The sequence below is a fragment of the Protobothrops mucrosquamatus genome, unplaced genomic scaffold, assembly GCF_001527695.2.
Source record: "Protobothrops mucrosquamatus isolate PMUCROS unplaced genomic scaffold, P.Mucros_1.0 scaffold562, whole genome shotgun sequence".
NCBI lineage: Eukaryota > Metazoa > Chordata > Lepidosauria > Squamata > Viperidae > Protobothrops > Protobothrops mucrosquamatus.
In genome coordinates, this window is record NW_015386865.1 from 320,380 (window position 1) to 335,884 (window position 15,505).

Consider the following 15,505-nt stretch of genomic DNA (forward strand, 5'->3'; position numbering starts at 1 on the left):
CAAAGTTTTAGTACCGCTTTATAAAACCCTAGTAAGACCATGCCTGGAATACTGCAACCAATTTTAGTCACCACGCTACAAAAAAGTTGTTGAGACTTTGGAAAAAGTTCAGAGAAGAGCAACTAAGATGATCAAAGGCCTGGAGACTAAAACATATGAAGAATAGCTGCAGAACTTGGATTTGGCTAGTCCAGTGGTGGCGAACCTATGGCACAGGTGCCAGAGGCAGCACTCAGAGCCTTCTCTGTGGGCACGCGCACCGTCGCCCCAGTCCTAGGCCTTCAGCTGGGTTTTATAAAACCTTTTCACTTTAGGACTCTGCCGCCGTGTGCAAAAAAAAAAAAGGTTCAATCAGTCAATTTCAACTTCTCGCGGGGAAAAAAAAGATCTTGCAAAGTTGGAATTGATTGATTGAACTTTTTAGTCCCACTCAGTCTGCCGTTACCACCGCAGCCCCACCCACCCAATGGGCCATGCCCAGCCCATGGGCCACACCCACCCAGCACTCGACGATGCATAAGTGGGTTTTGGGTTGCAGTTTGGGCACTCAGTCTCTAAAAGGTTCGCCATCACTGGGCTAGTCTAAAGAAAAGAATAGGGGTGACATGATAGCAGTCTTCCAGTACTTGAGGGGCTGCCACAAAGAAGAGGGGGTCAAATTATTCTCCAAAGCACCAGAAGGCAGGACAAGAAACAATGGTTGGAAACTGATCAAAGAGAGAAGCAACCTGGAATTAAGGAGAAACTTCCTAACAGTGAGGACAATTAACTAGTGGAACAGCTTGCCTTCAGAAATCGTGGGTGCTCCATCACTGGAGGTTTTTAAGAAGAGACTAGACAGTCACTGTCTGAAATGGTATAGGTTCTCCTGCTTGAGCAGGGGGCTGGACTAGAAGACCTCCAAGGTCCCTTCCAGCTCTATTCTATTCTAAATATATGCTCATTTGCACATTTCTAATCCAGAAAGTTTGAATCTGGAGAGAAATGAGGGTGAATGCATACTTATTGTGCTTTAGGGAGGTCTATTTAACATAAAACCAGAAGAACAAATACTAATCAGACAATATTGCACCATATAAAATAGCAGCCTATAGACATATTACCTTTTTATATTTCTGAATTCAAAAAGTATTGACACAAGATTTTGTATTTATCCATTTTTATTAATAATGTGATTCTATCAACAGTTCATTTTAAAAATAATCAGATCTTTCTCCCAGCTATGCCTAAGCAATTATTAGAATACAACACTGATTTTAAGCAACATTGTTAATCCATATACATTGTATACCCATACCCAGAGTTTATAAGTGACAGTGCTATATGCCCAACTAATGCCATTATTTTGTATACATAACTGTAGAGAAGTATTTAAATCCAGCTTTGTGTCTGTAAATTTTTCAGAACCCCAGTAAAAAGCTTATTCTAAGAGAATGAAAATGTCTACTTCCTGATTCAGATTGTTCTTAAGGGTCAAAGTTAACACAATGCACCTGATCCAATGTTTGAGTTCTCATTGTTGGCTAACAAAATAGCTTCATGGAACAGAAGCTCAGGGCAGTGATTAGATTATCAGAATGCCCTTTACATGCTGCTACCATTGAAGATTATTCAAAAACAGCTGTTGTTGCAAAATGAAGTAGCCTGTTTGCTGGCAGATGAAAGCTCCTACTCACACATAACATGTACTGATTTTGCAATGGTTCCCAATCGGTTCTGGCTACAATTCAATGTGCTAGTTTTGCTCTGTAGAAAAACTACAGATCAAGCTGGGTATGTTGAAGGTTCCTTCCCCACAACAAGAGCCTTGTAAGGTGAGTTACAAGGTGAGTTGGGCTGAGAATTTTGTTCACTTGATACATTAAGAAAGTCCTTTGACTGGTTATCCTGGCCTTTTTGCCCCCACCCACACCCCCCATGAATGCTCCCATCTGGAAATAGTGCAACTGTTCCAAATGTTTTTTACTTCAGGAAAATGTGGTAGTTGGGGAAGTTAGTCAGGATTCTAACAAATACGCAGTACTGTACAGGGTGACCTCAACTTTTTATGTATTTACTTATAGGGTTTGTTTATTGCCCATCCTATTTGATTCTCAGCATCCGGTTTATAGTACTCCACCTAAAATAAACTGTCCTTGACAATGGAAGCTGGTTAGCAGCATTCTGTTTTATGTTTTAGACTAGAGTATGAGAGAAAGGGGCTATAGTCGGCTGGGTTCCTGGTCCTCCCTTCAGATTCAAGGTCCTGTCCCACACTTCCTGTCTCATCCTTCTGCTGTTTTATTCTTTCCAAGCCAACAAATCCAGACTCTTGATTTTACCACAGCTCACAAAATCTCTTGGATAGCGGTTCATTTTGAAAATGTCCCTGGACACTTCTTTAATGTGTGTGTTGTCACAAATGACACGGGAAAATGAATCACTTGTCAGAGCACGGCGCTGCCATGAAGTGAAGACGTCACGGTTCTCCCACCAATATCTGCCAAAAAAGGTGAAAAATTTCAATAGATGAATAATGATAGGAATCATAATAGAAATAATAAAAATGACTTGAGGAAGTAAAAATAATGCTTCAGTGAGCCAAAAGCTGAAGGATTAATCAAAGAAAACCATTTCTTTTGGTGAGCTTTGGTCACAGCAGGGAAAAACAACTAACCATTTTGGCTGAACTTGAAAAATATTTCTATGGGAGACCATCAGAAACAGTGTTGGTAATTTACTGATTGCCTTGACAGTGTGCATAAAGAATAGTTGGTTGTAACTTCAGTTAACTTCTTTGTAGCTTAACTTGTCTCATCCTAGCCTGTTTGGTTAGTTTATAACACCATGAATTCAGAAATGAATAGATTCAATTTCCAACTTAGATCTGATGGTTCACTGCCAACCTGAAGAAGGAGGAGGACCAGGTTATCTGTTACACAGCAATGGACTCTTCCATTTGGTGATGGTTTTGCAGATGGTAGCTATACTAACTTCAAGTCCTGCAGAATGTTTGAATTCATCTTTACTGCTAAAATCCAAACCAGAATGTCCTAGCCCTGGTATCAGCTTGACCAAAAAGCTCTCAATAGCCTACAAGTGTCTGGAAGCTGCAGTTGGTTCTCAAATGCTTGGGTATAACAAAGTATGTTTTTTTAACACCAACGTTCTGTGCTAAGCTGTTTCCAGTACTTTTTCAGGTGCAATTCCAGTGCTGGTCATCACCTTTAAAGCCAGCCCTGGAGACCAGATAGACACCTGTGGACTACAGAGTGGACATGCTCCAGGTCCATTTGGTAAAGAAGTGTCATCCTATGAGACCTGAGCGGCATGACTTTTCTATAATAGTGCCGGCCCTGCGAACATTCCCCAAATCTGTTAGTCTTTCAGAAGGCCTTAAAAAACTGGATCTTCCTTCAGGCTTTAAAGGCCAGGTGGTTAGTGGAATCTGGTTTATATAAATTGTTCTTTGTTGATTACTTTTCTCAATTGCAGCATCTATGCTTTGGAACAGCACCTGCTTCTCTCTTCAAGATTCCTCTGGCCCAAACTTAGCTCTTTTTAAAAGAGCCTTAGAAACATGGTTCTTAGTGAGTGGCTATTACTTTGTCCTTTTTTGGGTTGGAATGATTGTTATTTTCCACATTTGAGGTTTCCCATTTGTATTTTATCTGTATTTTATTACTGCTTTTGATTGTATGCTACCCAGAGGCATTAAATAGTTGGGCAGCCATATCAATAATTCAATTACATAAATGAACAAAGAAATGAATAAAATTTTGCTTGGCTATTTTTTAAAATTCTTTTTAGACTTGTGTTTTGTTTTCATTTTTTGTTAGCCACCCAGAATTATTTAAGTCGTATAAATTTGAGAAATCAATCAATCTGATAGGAGTCTATAATCATTGACAATGACCTGCACTCTTTCCTCCCATATTGTGCTCAGCAATTCCCTATTATCTGCTATTTCAACTGACTGAAAATATAAAAAGTATATTGTATTTGAAAATATAGTAGGCACAACCATAGGAGGAGGCCTCTAGGCTGTGGCAGAGAAAACAGGCTGGAAATCCTGCCATTCTATCTCAGTCAAAAGATGCTGAGCAAGTGACAATCTCATCAACTTCAGCTACAAAATCCATAGTGCAAGACAATGATCATAGTGAGATAAATGATAATTAAAACTACCCTATCATACAATCACTTAAAGATCAAAAACAATTATAGCTATGAAATCACTGGTGACATCTGGATTTGGCATACAGTTTTCTCTTGATATATATAAAGGATTTGAAAAACACCCACCGGTCGCCATCTCTGATTTTTCTAAACTGAGCTCCGATGAGACAAGCCAAGAGCGGTCCCACTCGCCCGTTGGGGACAAAGGGCTCAGCCATTGCCCCAATCCAGATGTCAATATTTTCTGGTGTCCCATAAAGGTTGATGAACTGCTTTGCCAGTTTACGATTGCGAAGGACTACAGCAAGCTGGGCTTCGTTGCTGGGAGCAAAGAGGCCACAAAAACGTCTCCAGGCATTGTACCCTACAAGGAGGAGCAATCATCATTATGGATAGGGAGGTTCCCATGTTAAAAAAAGGGCAGGGCTGTATTTGCATATTCACAGCTGCCATCTTGAGTTTTTTCCCTTTCTCCAGGTATCCCTAGTTACAACTGATCCCACTTGTGTTGCTGGATTTGCCCAAAACAGGAAACAAATCTGATGTATGTTTTAAGAATATAAAGAAAAAAGTGACTTTCCCGCACAATTATTTCTAGAATGCTGTAGGATCTGCTAGCAGGCATTACATAATAGCCATATTTTTAGTATGTCTGTCAGGCTGGGATTCATTTTGGGTCTATTCTATTCTAAAAATTAGTGAAATTATGCACATCAATAGGGTCTGGACAGGGCAGGGCTGGGTAAGTTAGGGTAACAGGAAAGAAAAATTGCCCATAAAGTGTAGAAGTCTTCTCCTACTTCAGATTTGTTGGAATTGCAATTCCCAGATTTCATCAGTAAGCCCACTTGGAATTCTGGGAGTTATGGTCCCACCAGATCTGGAAGCTGTTAGGTTAGAAGGAAGACAAGAATGTCTACATCTACATGTAGGGAAGTAAACAGTGGGGTACCCCAAAGTTCTGTTTTATGCCCAGTACTCAACATCTTCATAAACAATTTAGATGAGGGAATAGCACAGGACATCAAATCTGCAGATGACACTAAACTAGCAGGAATAGCCAGCACCCCAGAAGATAAACTCAAGATCCAGGTGGATCTCGACAGAACTGAACACTGGGACCTATCTAACAAAATGAAATTTAATGTAGAGAAAAGTAAGGTTTTACACTTAGGCAAGAAAAAACAAATGTACTAGATGAGGTGAAACCTAGCTCAATACCAGTAGCAGTAACTAGGATCTTGGAGTCTTAGTGGACAAACACTTAAACATGAGACAGCAGTGTGCAGCAGCAGCTAAAAAAGCCAATGCAACCTAGGATTGTGGTTTTTTTTTTGGCTGCTGCACACTGCTGGTTCATATTTAAGTGATTGTCCACTAAGACTCCAAGATTAACAGAGGGATAGAATCAAGATCATATGAAGTATTAGTATTACTACATAAAGCCTTAGTAAGACCATACATATTGCATCCAGTTTTGTTCACATATTATTAAAAAAAATGAAAAAAGCAACAAAGATGATTAGGGGACTGGAGTCTAAAACATATGAAGAACAGTTGCAGGAATTGGGTATGTCTAGTCTAGTGAAAAGAAGGACTAGGGGTGAGATGATAGCAGCACTAAGGAGAAATTTCCTAACCAGTGGAACAATTTGCCTTCCAAAGTTGTGGGTGCTCCATCACTGGAGGTTTTTAAGAAGAGACTGGACAACCACTTATCTGGAATGGTAGCGCCTCTTCTTGGGACAAGAAGACCTTCAAGGTCCCTTCCAATTCTATTATTCTGTTAGGACTGATTTGGACAGCCTTTCTTACTATTCAAAGGACAATGATAAATCTGCTTTTACAATAAGCCATTCTACCTGGCAAACCATGGTCTCGTCCCCTCTGCAAGTTCAGAGCTGATAGATCAAGACCAATATGTTCCAATTGTGCAAAGAGCCGTTCCTGAAGCTCCTCAACCATCATCTGGTTCTGCCTCATCAGCTTGGAATAGTCTGCCATGAAGCCACGAACAAGGGGGTCAATGCCACCTACAAGAGAAAAGCAACAGTGGCCTCTGAAAGGAAAGTATCTTCTAACCAAGGCTTCCAGAGCTTTAGACTTTTTTTTAATCAGTAGCTTGCTTTCTACATTTAAATTCAACATATAACTCTCTGGTATACTCATTTGAGGAGAGCTAGTTAGGTGTTGGTGACTTCTAGGCACACAGCCAGGTGGGTTCATGAACCTTGGGTTCATCACTCTCTTTCAACCCTAGGAAGGAGGAGGCAAAGGCAAACTGTTTCTAAAAAATATTTCCAAGAAAAATACAGTAACTAAGGCAGGAGTCAACAGTGACTTAAAAGAGAGAAAAGAGAAAAAAGAAAGGAAAAGGAAAAGGAAAAGGAAAAGGAAAAAGGAAAAAGGAAAGGAAAGGAAAGGAAAGGAAAGGAAAGGAAAGGAAGAGGGAGGGAGGGTAGAAAGAGAGAGAGAGAAAGGAAGGAAGGAAGGAAGGAAGGAAGAAAGAAAGAAAGAAAGAAAGAAAGAAAGAAAGAAAGAAAGAAAGAAAGAAAGAAAGAAAGAAAGAAAGAAAGAAAGAAAGAAAGAAAGAAAAAGAAATTTGATACAGGGTTTAACAGTTCTAAAGTTGCCTTATGATTTATTATTACATTGGCACAATTAGGCTCGTAGTGTTTATCCCATGGAAGGTCAAAATATATCTACCTTTGTGGTTAGGCTACATCTTTAATCTTCCCTTCCACTATTGGCCATGTTGGCAAGACTAAACAGGATTAGAACTCAATAACTTGGTCCATATCAAAAGATCATAATCTGTGACCCCATGGTCCTAGCGAGTTCCCCAAATCTTTGAGACTCAGAGCTGTTTCAGAAGCAGCTGCTAATTTATCGTGTGTAATGTGGCAACTGGTGACAATTATATAAGATATGCAGCATAATCATCAGATTAAGTATATGCACATAGTTTAAATTAATCCATTATAATATACATTTGAATTAAATGAACACAAACCACAGTTTGGAATGCAGCAGCCAGCAAGACATGAAAATGAGGACCTCAACCTGGAAAATGTGCTTATTCTGATCTGCCTCCAGGTGTTTCCCCAGGTCCCAGTATTTCAGTTACTCCTTACATTTCTGCCCTGATGGCAGAAGCCCCCAAAGCTGGCAGTTGGTCCCCTGCTTTAAAGATTTCAGTCTCCTTGAAATGTCATTGTAGGGCAGCCCTATGCTTCAGCAAGCCAATGTCTGGGGGCAGGGGAAATTTCTCCATTGTGCGGGAGGGATGAACAGCATTTAAGGGCTCAAGGCTGCATTGACATTGCTTTAGAGAATGTCATATAGGCAAATCAAACTGATGGGTGGGCCCAGGATTTTGTTAAGGTTCTATATTGGGGGGAAAGAATGAGGAGGGTTTTGCTTTTTTAACACCTTACTTGCTTGACAATGACTGTATGCTTCCTGGATCAAAGCTGCAGGACTGCATCAGACAGATTTGTGTCATGTTCCTGGGGGCTCTAAGATTTAGAGTTGCTCATTCCTGTTCTTCAAAAATGATTGTTTCCAGGAGCGTTGGATGGTTCCCAGCCCTATAGACTGCACTTTGAACAGGCTTGGTTTAAGTTCAGGGGTAGTCAACCTTGGCTCTTTTATGACTCGTGGACTTCAACTCCCAGAATTTCTGAGCCAGCACAGCTGGCTCAGGAATTCTGGGAGTTGAAGTCCACGAGTCATAAAAGAGCCAAGGTTGACTACCGCTGGTTTAAGTTCTCAAGAAATGGGCAGGATCTTAGAGAAACCCAGCTCAAGAGGGTTAAGCTAGAGACCCAACTCACCTTCCGCCAAAATCCTCCATGGAGCCATGAAAGTGAGATGAAGTGGGGTCTTGGAAAAGGGAAGCAAGTTCTGGAATTTCTCATCCAGGCGGGGTACAAAGGGTGGGACAGAACCATGCCCAAATCGGAAGGCCAAGGAGAAAACATTTGAAATGGAGGGGTTCACTTTCTTATTGTAGCCTCTGTACACAGGTAACCGTTTATAGAATTCGTTGCCTAGCAGCAGAGGTAGGTAATCTCTGTATGTGTATATCTACAATGATACAAAGACAATGTAAGTCCCAAAGGCCTCAACCTACTTATTTGTTTTCTTTATTTATTCCTATCTGATGACTTAACACCAAGAGTACTCTGAGCATTCAGAAAGTAAGGACAAATTACAAACTAATTTAAGAAACAATGGTAGGTCTTTTGATCTGATTTAACATCAATCTTACATAATTCTTTTTGCTTCTTGGAAATAGTATATGTAGCCAAATATCTAGTTTTATATCCTGCATAACTCCAAGCAGATTGGATAGCTTGCAAATTGTTTAAAATACTAAAAACAAACAACCCAAAACAAAAAGAAGAGTAAAGGAGGCATTATGACAAAACCAAATGGGAACGAAGGAAACCACCGTTAAAAGGAGGCGTAAATCATTCTCAACAAAGGCCCGAATGAACAGCCTGCACTATAAGACTTTTGAAACACCAGTTGGGGTAGGGGAAAATGGGAATCTTGGGGGGAGCCTCCTTGTAGAAGGCAGGCACTCCTATACAGGAAGCACAGCTTATCCAGCTTTTTTTTTTTTAAATGTGCCCTTCATTAACCTCCATCCTTTAGAAGAGTCACTTTTCTGCCTGCCATCTGGGTTGCAAAATTCCACACAGTTCAACTACTACAGTGTTTCCTAACTTTAGCAACTTTAAGATGTGTGGTCTTCAACTCCCAGAATTCCCCAGCCAACATACTGTTCTGCTCTCCTGATAGCTTAGGGGACAAGTTGTGAAGGAAGTAAGGCTCAATAGGAAGTTCCAAAAATCTGCATGTAACTCAACACTACCTTCATTTATAAAATCCTGTCCATGGGATTTATTCAGTCCTACAGATGGGGGGAAGAAACCTCTCTCATACATCCCTTACATCACACTGCTTTGTTTTCACTTGGAGATGAAGAATCAGACTTAAGGCAATTTCCTCACTCTTGATAGATAGCATCAGCCAGCCGTAGCCAAAGCACAAACGGCCTGCCTTCACTACTGCACAATGTTGATTAGTGGCTCCAGTAAGACCATGCCTCTCAAAAACTATGGGTCAGAGGAATAGATGGAGAACAGTGAAAAAAGCACCATTCTGACAATTTAAGATAGCAGCATCAAGAATGGGTGGATGAAATCCTTCAAGGAAAAGGAAAAAAATATTTTCAGACACGGGTAGCCTGTATTTCTATCATGTTCTTTGCCCGCTCTAGACAAATTGATAATAGAATTACCTTAATAATATTCCATTCTCAACAATTGAAACCATTGAAAACGGAATGCCTGTTGCTTCTCCTGAAGTGAGATCCAACTTTCTTGTGGCTTGAGTTCATCTACCATCTATTTTCCAGTGGGATTTGTTTCAGTAAGGTAAAGCATTCAATATATTTACCCTATGTTTTAGAATGCCATGTGTTATTTTTAGGTATTATTTATAGAGTAACTAGCCATTTTCTGAAACGTGCTAACTTAAATAGCAAGTTATATGTATATTTATGTTGTCCTTAATGGTGGAAAGTGCCCTTTGAATATTAAGAACAAGTCATGCAAGAGAAAAGATTGGACAAGACTTTTTTTCCCCCTTCATTTGTTTTCTATCTGAAAAGACATCTAATTTGGACAGAGTATTCAGTCCTGCAATATCCTTTTGGATACTGCTGAGTGAACAAAATGTTATGTAAAAGCAGCAAAGCTGTGAGATAAAAATGAGAACATTCCATACCTGAATGAGGGCACCAATGATCTTCCGCGTTTCTTGATAGAGTGTCTCTCCCTTCCAATGGGGATTCAACGTCTTCAGTTCCCCGGCTATCCGGTTGTGCTCCCGAAGAAAGAGAGTGTGAATAGCCGTCAGTCCCAGGTTTTCATTGGCCCTTCCATCTCCTGCAAAGTTAAACCATCACACATTCTGTTTGGTTTTAGCAATTCAAACAAACAAACAAAAACAAATATTCTAAACATTTCAGAAAGGAAGCTGGAAAATGTTATCTTTCAGGATATCCTATTATGTGGATTCTTGCAGCTTGAATGTGGTATCCCTACCGTAGTAAGGGAATTTGGCAGGAACATGTTGAATGTTGGTTGTGAAAGGAGGCATTGGTCCCAGGATGTTCACGGGGTGGGTATATATGGCACCTATAACTGTGCAACTGAAATCACATTCCTTTTTTACATTCACCTCTCCAGCAGTGGCTTTCCAGAATTTCAAGAGAGCCTTTTCTTGTTCTTCCTAAAGATGTTAGAGATGTAACCTGGGGTTCTTCTGACTGCCAGACAGACTCTTATACTACCAAACTCTAATTCCTCTCTGCGTCTTCCTATATCATCCCAGTGTTACCTATTTCAGATAGTAAGAGGGTGTCCAGCACAGTCATGTCCCTAAAGCTGAACTTCTGCATCCAAAAAACACATCTTGGCCATGCTGGGCTATGGATCTTTACCAAAACAGCATATTAGGAGTCACTATCCAGTGTTATCTATTTTGCATGTTTCATCCTACCATTGTTACCATTCACATATAACTTGCATGCAATGCCCCAGAACTGAATGCACAACACGCCTGATTTATTATTTTTTTTAAATAAAGTTTTATATTACTTTTTAGAGTGAATGGTTTTTCTCTCTCCAAATGCCTACGTTATTATTCGTACTTGTTAATCATGTTCTTATTACTGAACCCATGACAGAGTCACTTTGATGTTATAAATGTAATGCATTAATTAAACAAATACCTGCTTTAAAACATGGGATTTTAGCAGTTTTATTTGTATGCAGACAGAGGCTATAGGAGTTGATCTCAAAAGGCAAAAGAGCCAGACCGGCATCAGCAAAGTTCTGGTTGATTGCCATGAGACCAAGTGAGTTGCTTTGGTTCCGCAAACTCTTTGCTAGAGGCTCTTCACTCCCATACACCATACTGGCATCCATGAATGAGGTGATTGAATTGAGCTGCTCACGGACAAATGTTTTGGGGTTGCACACTGCAGCTGTCCTAATGAACGGCAGGCAGATGCCTGGAGTCGTAATCCGTGGATCTCCAGGGGGGATCTGTATAAAAAGATCAATAAGTCAAAACTTCCACGTGTTTCTGATCCCAGTCTAATCAGCATCATGCCTGAACTCTTTTTTTAAAAAAAAGTATTAAACTGATCATACTATTAAATGCAAATAAAAATAAAGGTGATAGGAAAATGTGAATGAGAGAGAAAGGAGGAATAAAGGTGTAGGTACAGGGGGAAAGGAGAAAAAGCATTGACTTCCAAATTTTTTCAGCACAGTAAAGTACAGAATACAATAATGCAGTGGTGAGATTCGCACCACTTCGGCAGAACCGGTAGCTAATTTTTGTTGCCCAGGCCCAGAATGGACTTCCGGAAGCGGCATCCACACAGAGAACCGGTTGTTCACATACGGTATTTGAATCCCACCACTGTAATAACAGCCTCAACCTTTTACTTTACCAACTTAAAGCATTATACTTGAACTCTTAATAAAATAAAAATTAATTAAGTAAAAAGAAAACAAAAAACCTCAATAAACTCAAAAGACAGACTTGATGGACCACTAGGTTTTTTTCTGCTGTCAGTTTTCTATGTTACTTTGTATTTCATGTTCTGGCACTTAAAAATAAACATGATTTTAAATACTTTGATTTTTTTAGTTAATTTTTTAATAAATATTTTTTAAAAATGGTTTTTAAATTGTTTTTAAATCTCATGAGATTTCAAGTCTAATAAGATACCAGCAGGTCAGTGAAACAGTTTGGATTTCACATTCTGCAAACTTAGTTTTTCAGCATAGTTTGTCAACCAACTTATTTGATTCACTTATGGTATAGACAATAAACTGCCTGAATAGGCTAACTCGCTAAAAAAGTGAAGTGTGTTGTATAAGCCCAGTTTCATCAGAAATACATAGCAGAAAGTACACTAAAGAAATTGTCATCATCACACATTTCCCTTGACTTTACAAAGGAGCCAAACTAGCTCCCTAAATTTTAAATTTATCTGTCATCTATCTATCATCTACCTATCATCTATCACATTTATATGGCCAGACATCACTCTGGGCTATGTACAACAATCAATGAAAACAAAAAATATAAACATAATCATTATAAAAATATAAAAGAGTCATGGTGGGGAGTAGTTTGAATGCGGTATTGCAGGCTAACTCTGCCCACTGCCAGGAGTTCAATCCTAACCAGCTCCAGGTTGACTCCACTTTCCATCCTTCTGAAGTCAGTAAAAGGATGACCCAGACTGTTGGGGGCAATATGCTGACCCTGTAAGCCACTTAGAACAGTGGTCCCCAATCTTTCCAGCTTGGTGGCCCAGCCCAGCGTGTGGTGGTGTAGTGTGTGAGTGGCAGGTGCACGCACATGCACACAGCTCCATTTGTTCAAGCAGTGTGCGTGCACGTGAATCCTCCACTTGTGCGAATGGAGCTTTGCGCACAAGTGAAGGGTGCTTGCACTCATGCATGAAGCTCCACATGCATGCACAAGGGCCTGTCGCTCTCACAAGTGGAGCTTCATGTCCATTTCTCCCACGGCCTGGTTTTAAACAGGCCGCAGTCTGGTAGTGGGCTGTGGCCCAGGGTTCGGGACCCTTGGCTTAGAGAGTGTTGTGAAGCACTATGAAGCAGTATATAAGACTGAGTGCTATAAAAAGTCTTTATTATGCCCAGAGGTCGCATAACTGTTTTAAAGAGACACTACTGTATTTTAAAGATACTATCTTAAATTATTTTAAAGATACACTATTTATTTTCATGTTCATCTACTACCTTATCAAAATCAGGGAGAAAGCCTCCTCAGAAGGAGGATCTCTTGAAGCTAAAATTGAACTGTGGATATACAATGCTATACCATTTTTTCCCAGAGCAGAATTTCTATTACCTTAATTGGAAAGAAAGGAGGTGCATAATTGCAACAAGAATCACAGTGGACATTCCTATTATCTATGTTGGTTGGACTTTCAGGAGCTAAGTCCAAGTCATGGTCAACCCATTGCCCAAAGTGCATGAATGCAAGAGAGCGCTGGACATCAGGCGTCACATTTTCATTGGAAGTTGTGATGATCTCATTAGACACTTGCCGTACCTGCAAGGAAACACCCAGAGAGGATTAGATAAGCAATTCTAATCTGTCTGCATTGAAATCATTCTGTTTCCTAAGTGATCCTTCCTTGGAGTCCAGGTCCTACAAAATTAAATTAAAACTATTATTTATTTATTTTTATGGATTTATAAAGTTAATTGGCCACCCATCTTCCCATAGGGTAACTCTGGGCAGCTTACAGTTACATATAAGTTAAAACATAAAAAGTTAAAATCAGACATTGAAACCAAGGACACATGGGGAGGGCGGGAGCAGAGTGGAGGGGGGAGGGGGGGTCTGTTATTACTCAATCAAATATTCCATTGCACTGTTCCCCCAATGGGGTCCAAGCTAACTGGTAGAGCCAGGTCTTTAGGTCCTTATGAAAGGATAAGAGTGTTGGGGCCAACCTCACATCAGTGGGCAAGTTGTTCTAGAGCAGTGGTGGCGAACCTATGGCACGGGTGCCAGAGGTGGCACTCAGAGCCCTCTCTGTGGGCACGTGCGCCATCGCCCCAGTCCTAGGCCTTCAGCTGGGTTTTATAAAACCTTTTCGCTTTAGGCCTCCGCCGCCGTGTATAAAAAAAAAAGGTTCAATCAATCACTCAATTTCAACTTCTCATGGGAAAAAAAAGATCTTACAAAGTTGGAATTGATTGATTGAACTTTTTAGTCCCACCCAGTCTGCTGTTACCACTGCAACCACGCCCACCCAATGGGCCACACCCACCCGGCACCCTATGTTGCATAAGTGGGTTTTGAGTTGCAGTTTGGGCACTTGGTCTCTAAAAGGTTCGCCATCACTGTTCTAGAGGGCAGGAGCAACTGCAGAGAAGGCCATCCTCCTGGACCCAGCTGGAATAATAACCTCTTTTTTGTTGTTGTGTCCTCATACAGTTCTCCTCAATCCATCCTCTAAGGCAGTGCTCTTCAACCTTTTCACAGATTATACCACTTTTAGGATATGGCAATATTCGAGTATCACCAGTCGCCTAGCAAGGTGTCAAAAACGTAATGACCAAAAAGAAGGAAAAAAGTGATAAAGTACAGGTAGTCCTCAACTTAAAACATTTCGCTTAATGGCTGTTCGAACTTACAACGGCACTGAAAAAAGTGACTTATGACCATTTTCCACATTTATGACCATTGCGGTATCCCCAGGGTCATGTGATTTACATTTGGATGCTTGGCAACTGGTTCATACTTATGACCGTTACTGTTTCCCAGTGACATTTGATCCTCTTTTGCAACCATCTGACCAGCAACATCTATGGGGAAACCAGATTCACTTAACAACCGTGTTACTAATTTAACAACTGCAGTGATTCACTTAACAAATGTGGCAAGAAAAGTCATAAAATGGGGCAAAACTCATTTAATAAATTTCTCACTTAGCAACATAAATTTTGGGCTCAATTGTGGTTGTAAGCTGAAGACTATCTGTACTTTTAATGTGAAACTTGTGCCTGTTTCTCTGACATTAATCTTTTCACTGTTCTATCCCTTCTCTCCCTCTGCTTGTCTCAAAAAAGCCTCTCCTCTTCTCCGTCTCTCTCCGTCCTCTTCTGTTTCCCTGTTGTATTTTTTTCCTTTTCCTTTCCCACCAAAACGTCCTCCTTTTATATGGGGGCTGGACTAGAAGACCTCCAAGGTCCCTTCCACTTCTATTCTATTCTATTGCTCTCTCCCCCCCTCCTCCTTTTCTCTTCCGGGTGCGCCGATCAGCTTGCAGCTGTGCATGCTGATCCTGAGGCCTCTGCCTCACCCCTGTAGCCCTACAGAAGCGCTGATCAGCATGTAGCCACACACACCAATCCTGGGATTTCCACCAAGCCCTGAAAGCCCTGCAGCTCCAGCTGACTCTCTCTCACACTTGTGTGGCACTGCTGTCACTTCAGCTCATTCTTCTCCTTGCTACACTTATCTAGGATGGTCGAATACCACCTGCCAGGTGCCAGAGTATCACCAGTAGTACGCGTACCACCAGTTGAAAAGCCCTGCTCTAAGGCACTGTGTTTCAACCTTGGCAACTTAAAGATGTGTGGACTTCAACTCCCAGAATTCCCCAGCCAGCATGCTAGCCTAGGGAATTCTGGGAATTGAAGTCCATACATCTTCAAGCCAAGATTGAGAAATTCTGTTCTAAGGTAAACAATACACTATGGCAACT

The 15,505-nt window shown here is 40.7% G+C and overlaps 1 protein-coding gene across 1 annotated transcript in view; it reads right to left on the minus strand.

Moving 5' to 3' along the window:
- Window positions 1-1,795: 1,795 nt before the first annotated feature.
- MPO (myeloperoxidase) overlaps window positions 1,796-15,505 on the minus strand; it is a 36,826-nt gene continuing 23,116 nt past the window's right edge. The window contains exons 7-13 of the mRNA XM_015817199.1: window positions 13,135-13,338; window positions 10,967-11,282; window positions 9,958-10,118; window positions 7,995-8,247; window positions 6,021-6,191; window positions 4,285-4,522; window positions 1,796-2,479 (exon numbers count right to left, since the gene is read on the minus strand). Of these exons, the coding sequence (XP_015672685.1) occupies window positions 2,281-2,479; window positions 4,285-4,522; window positions 6,021-6,191; window positions 7,995-8,247; window positions 9,958-10,118; window positions 10,967-11,282; window positions 13,135-13,338 (1,542 nt within the window). The 3' untranslated portion in view covers window positions 1,796-2,280. The remainder of the gene's footprint in view (window positions 2,480-4,284; window positions 4,523-6,020; window positions 6,192-7,994; window positions 8,248-9,957; window positions 10,119-10,966; window positions 11,283-13,134; window positions 13,339-15,505) is intronic.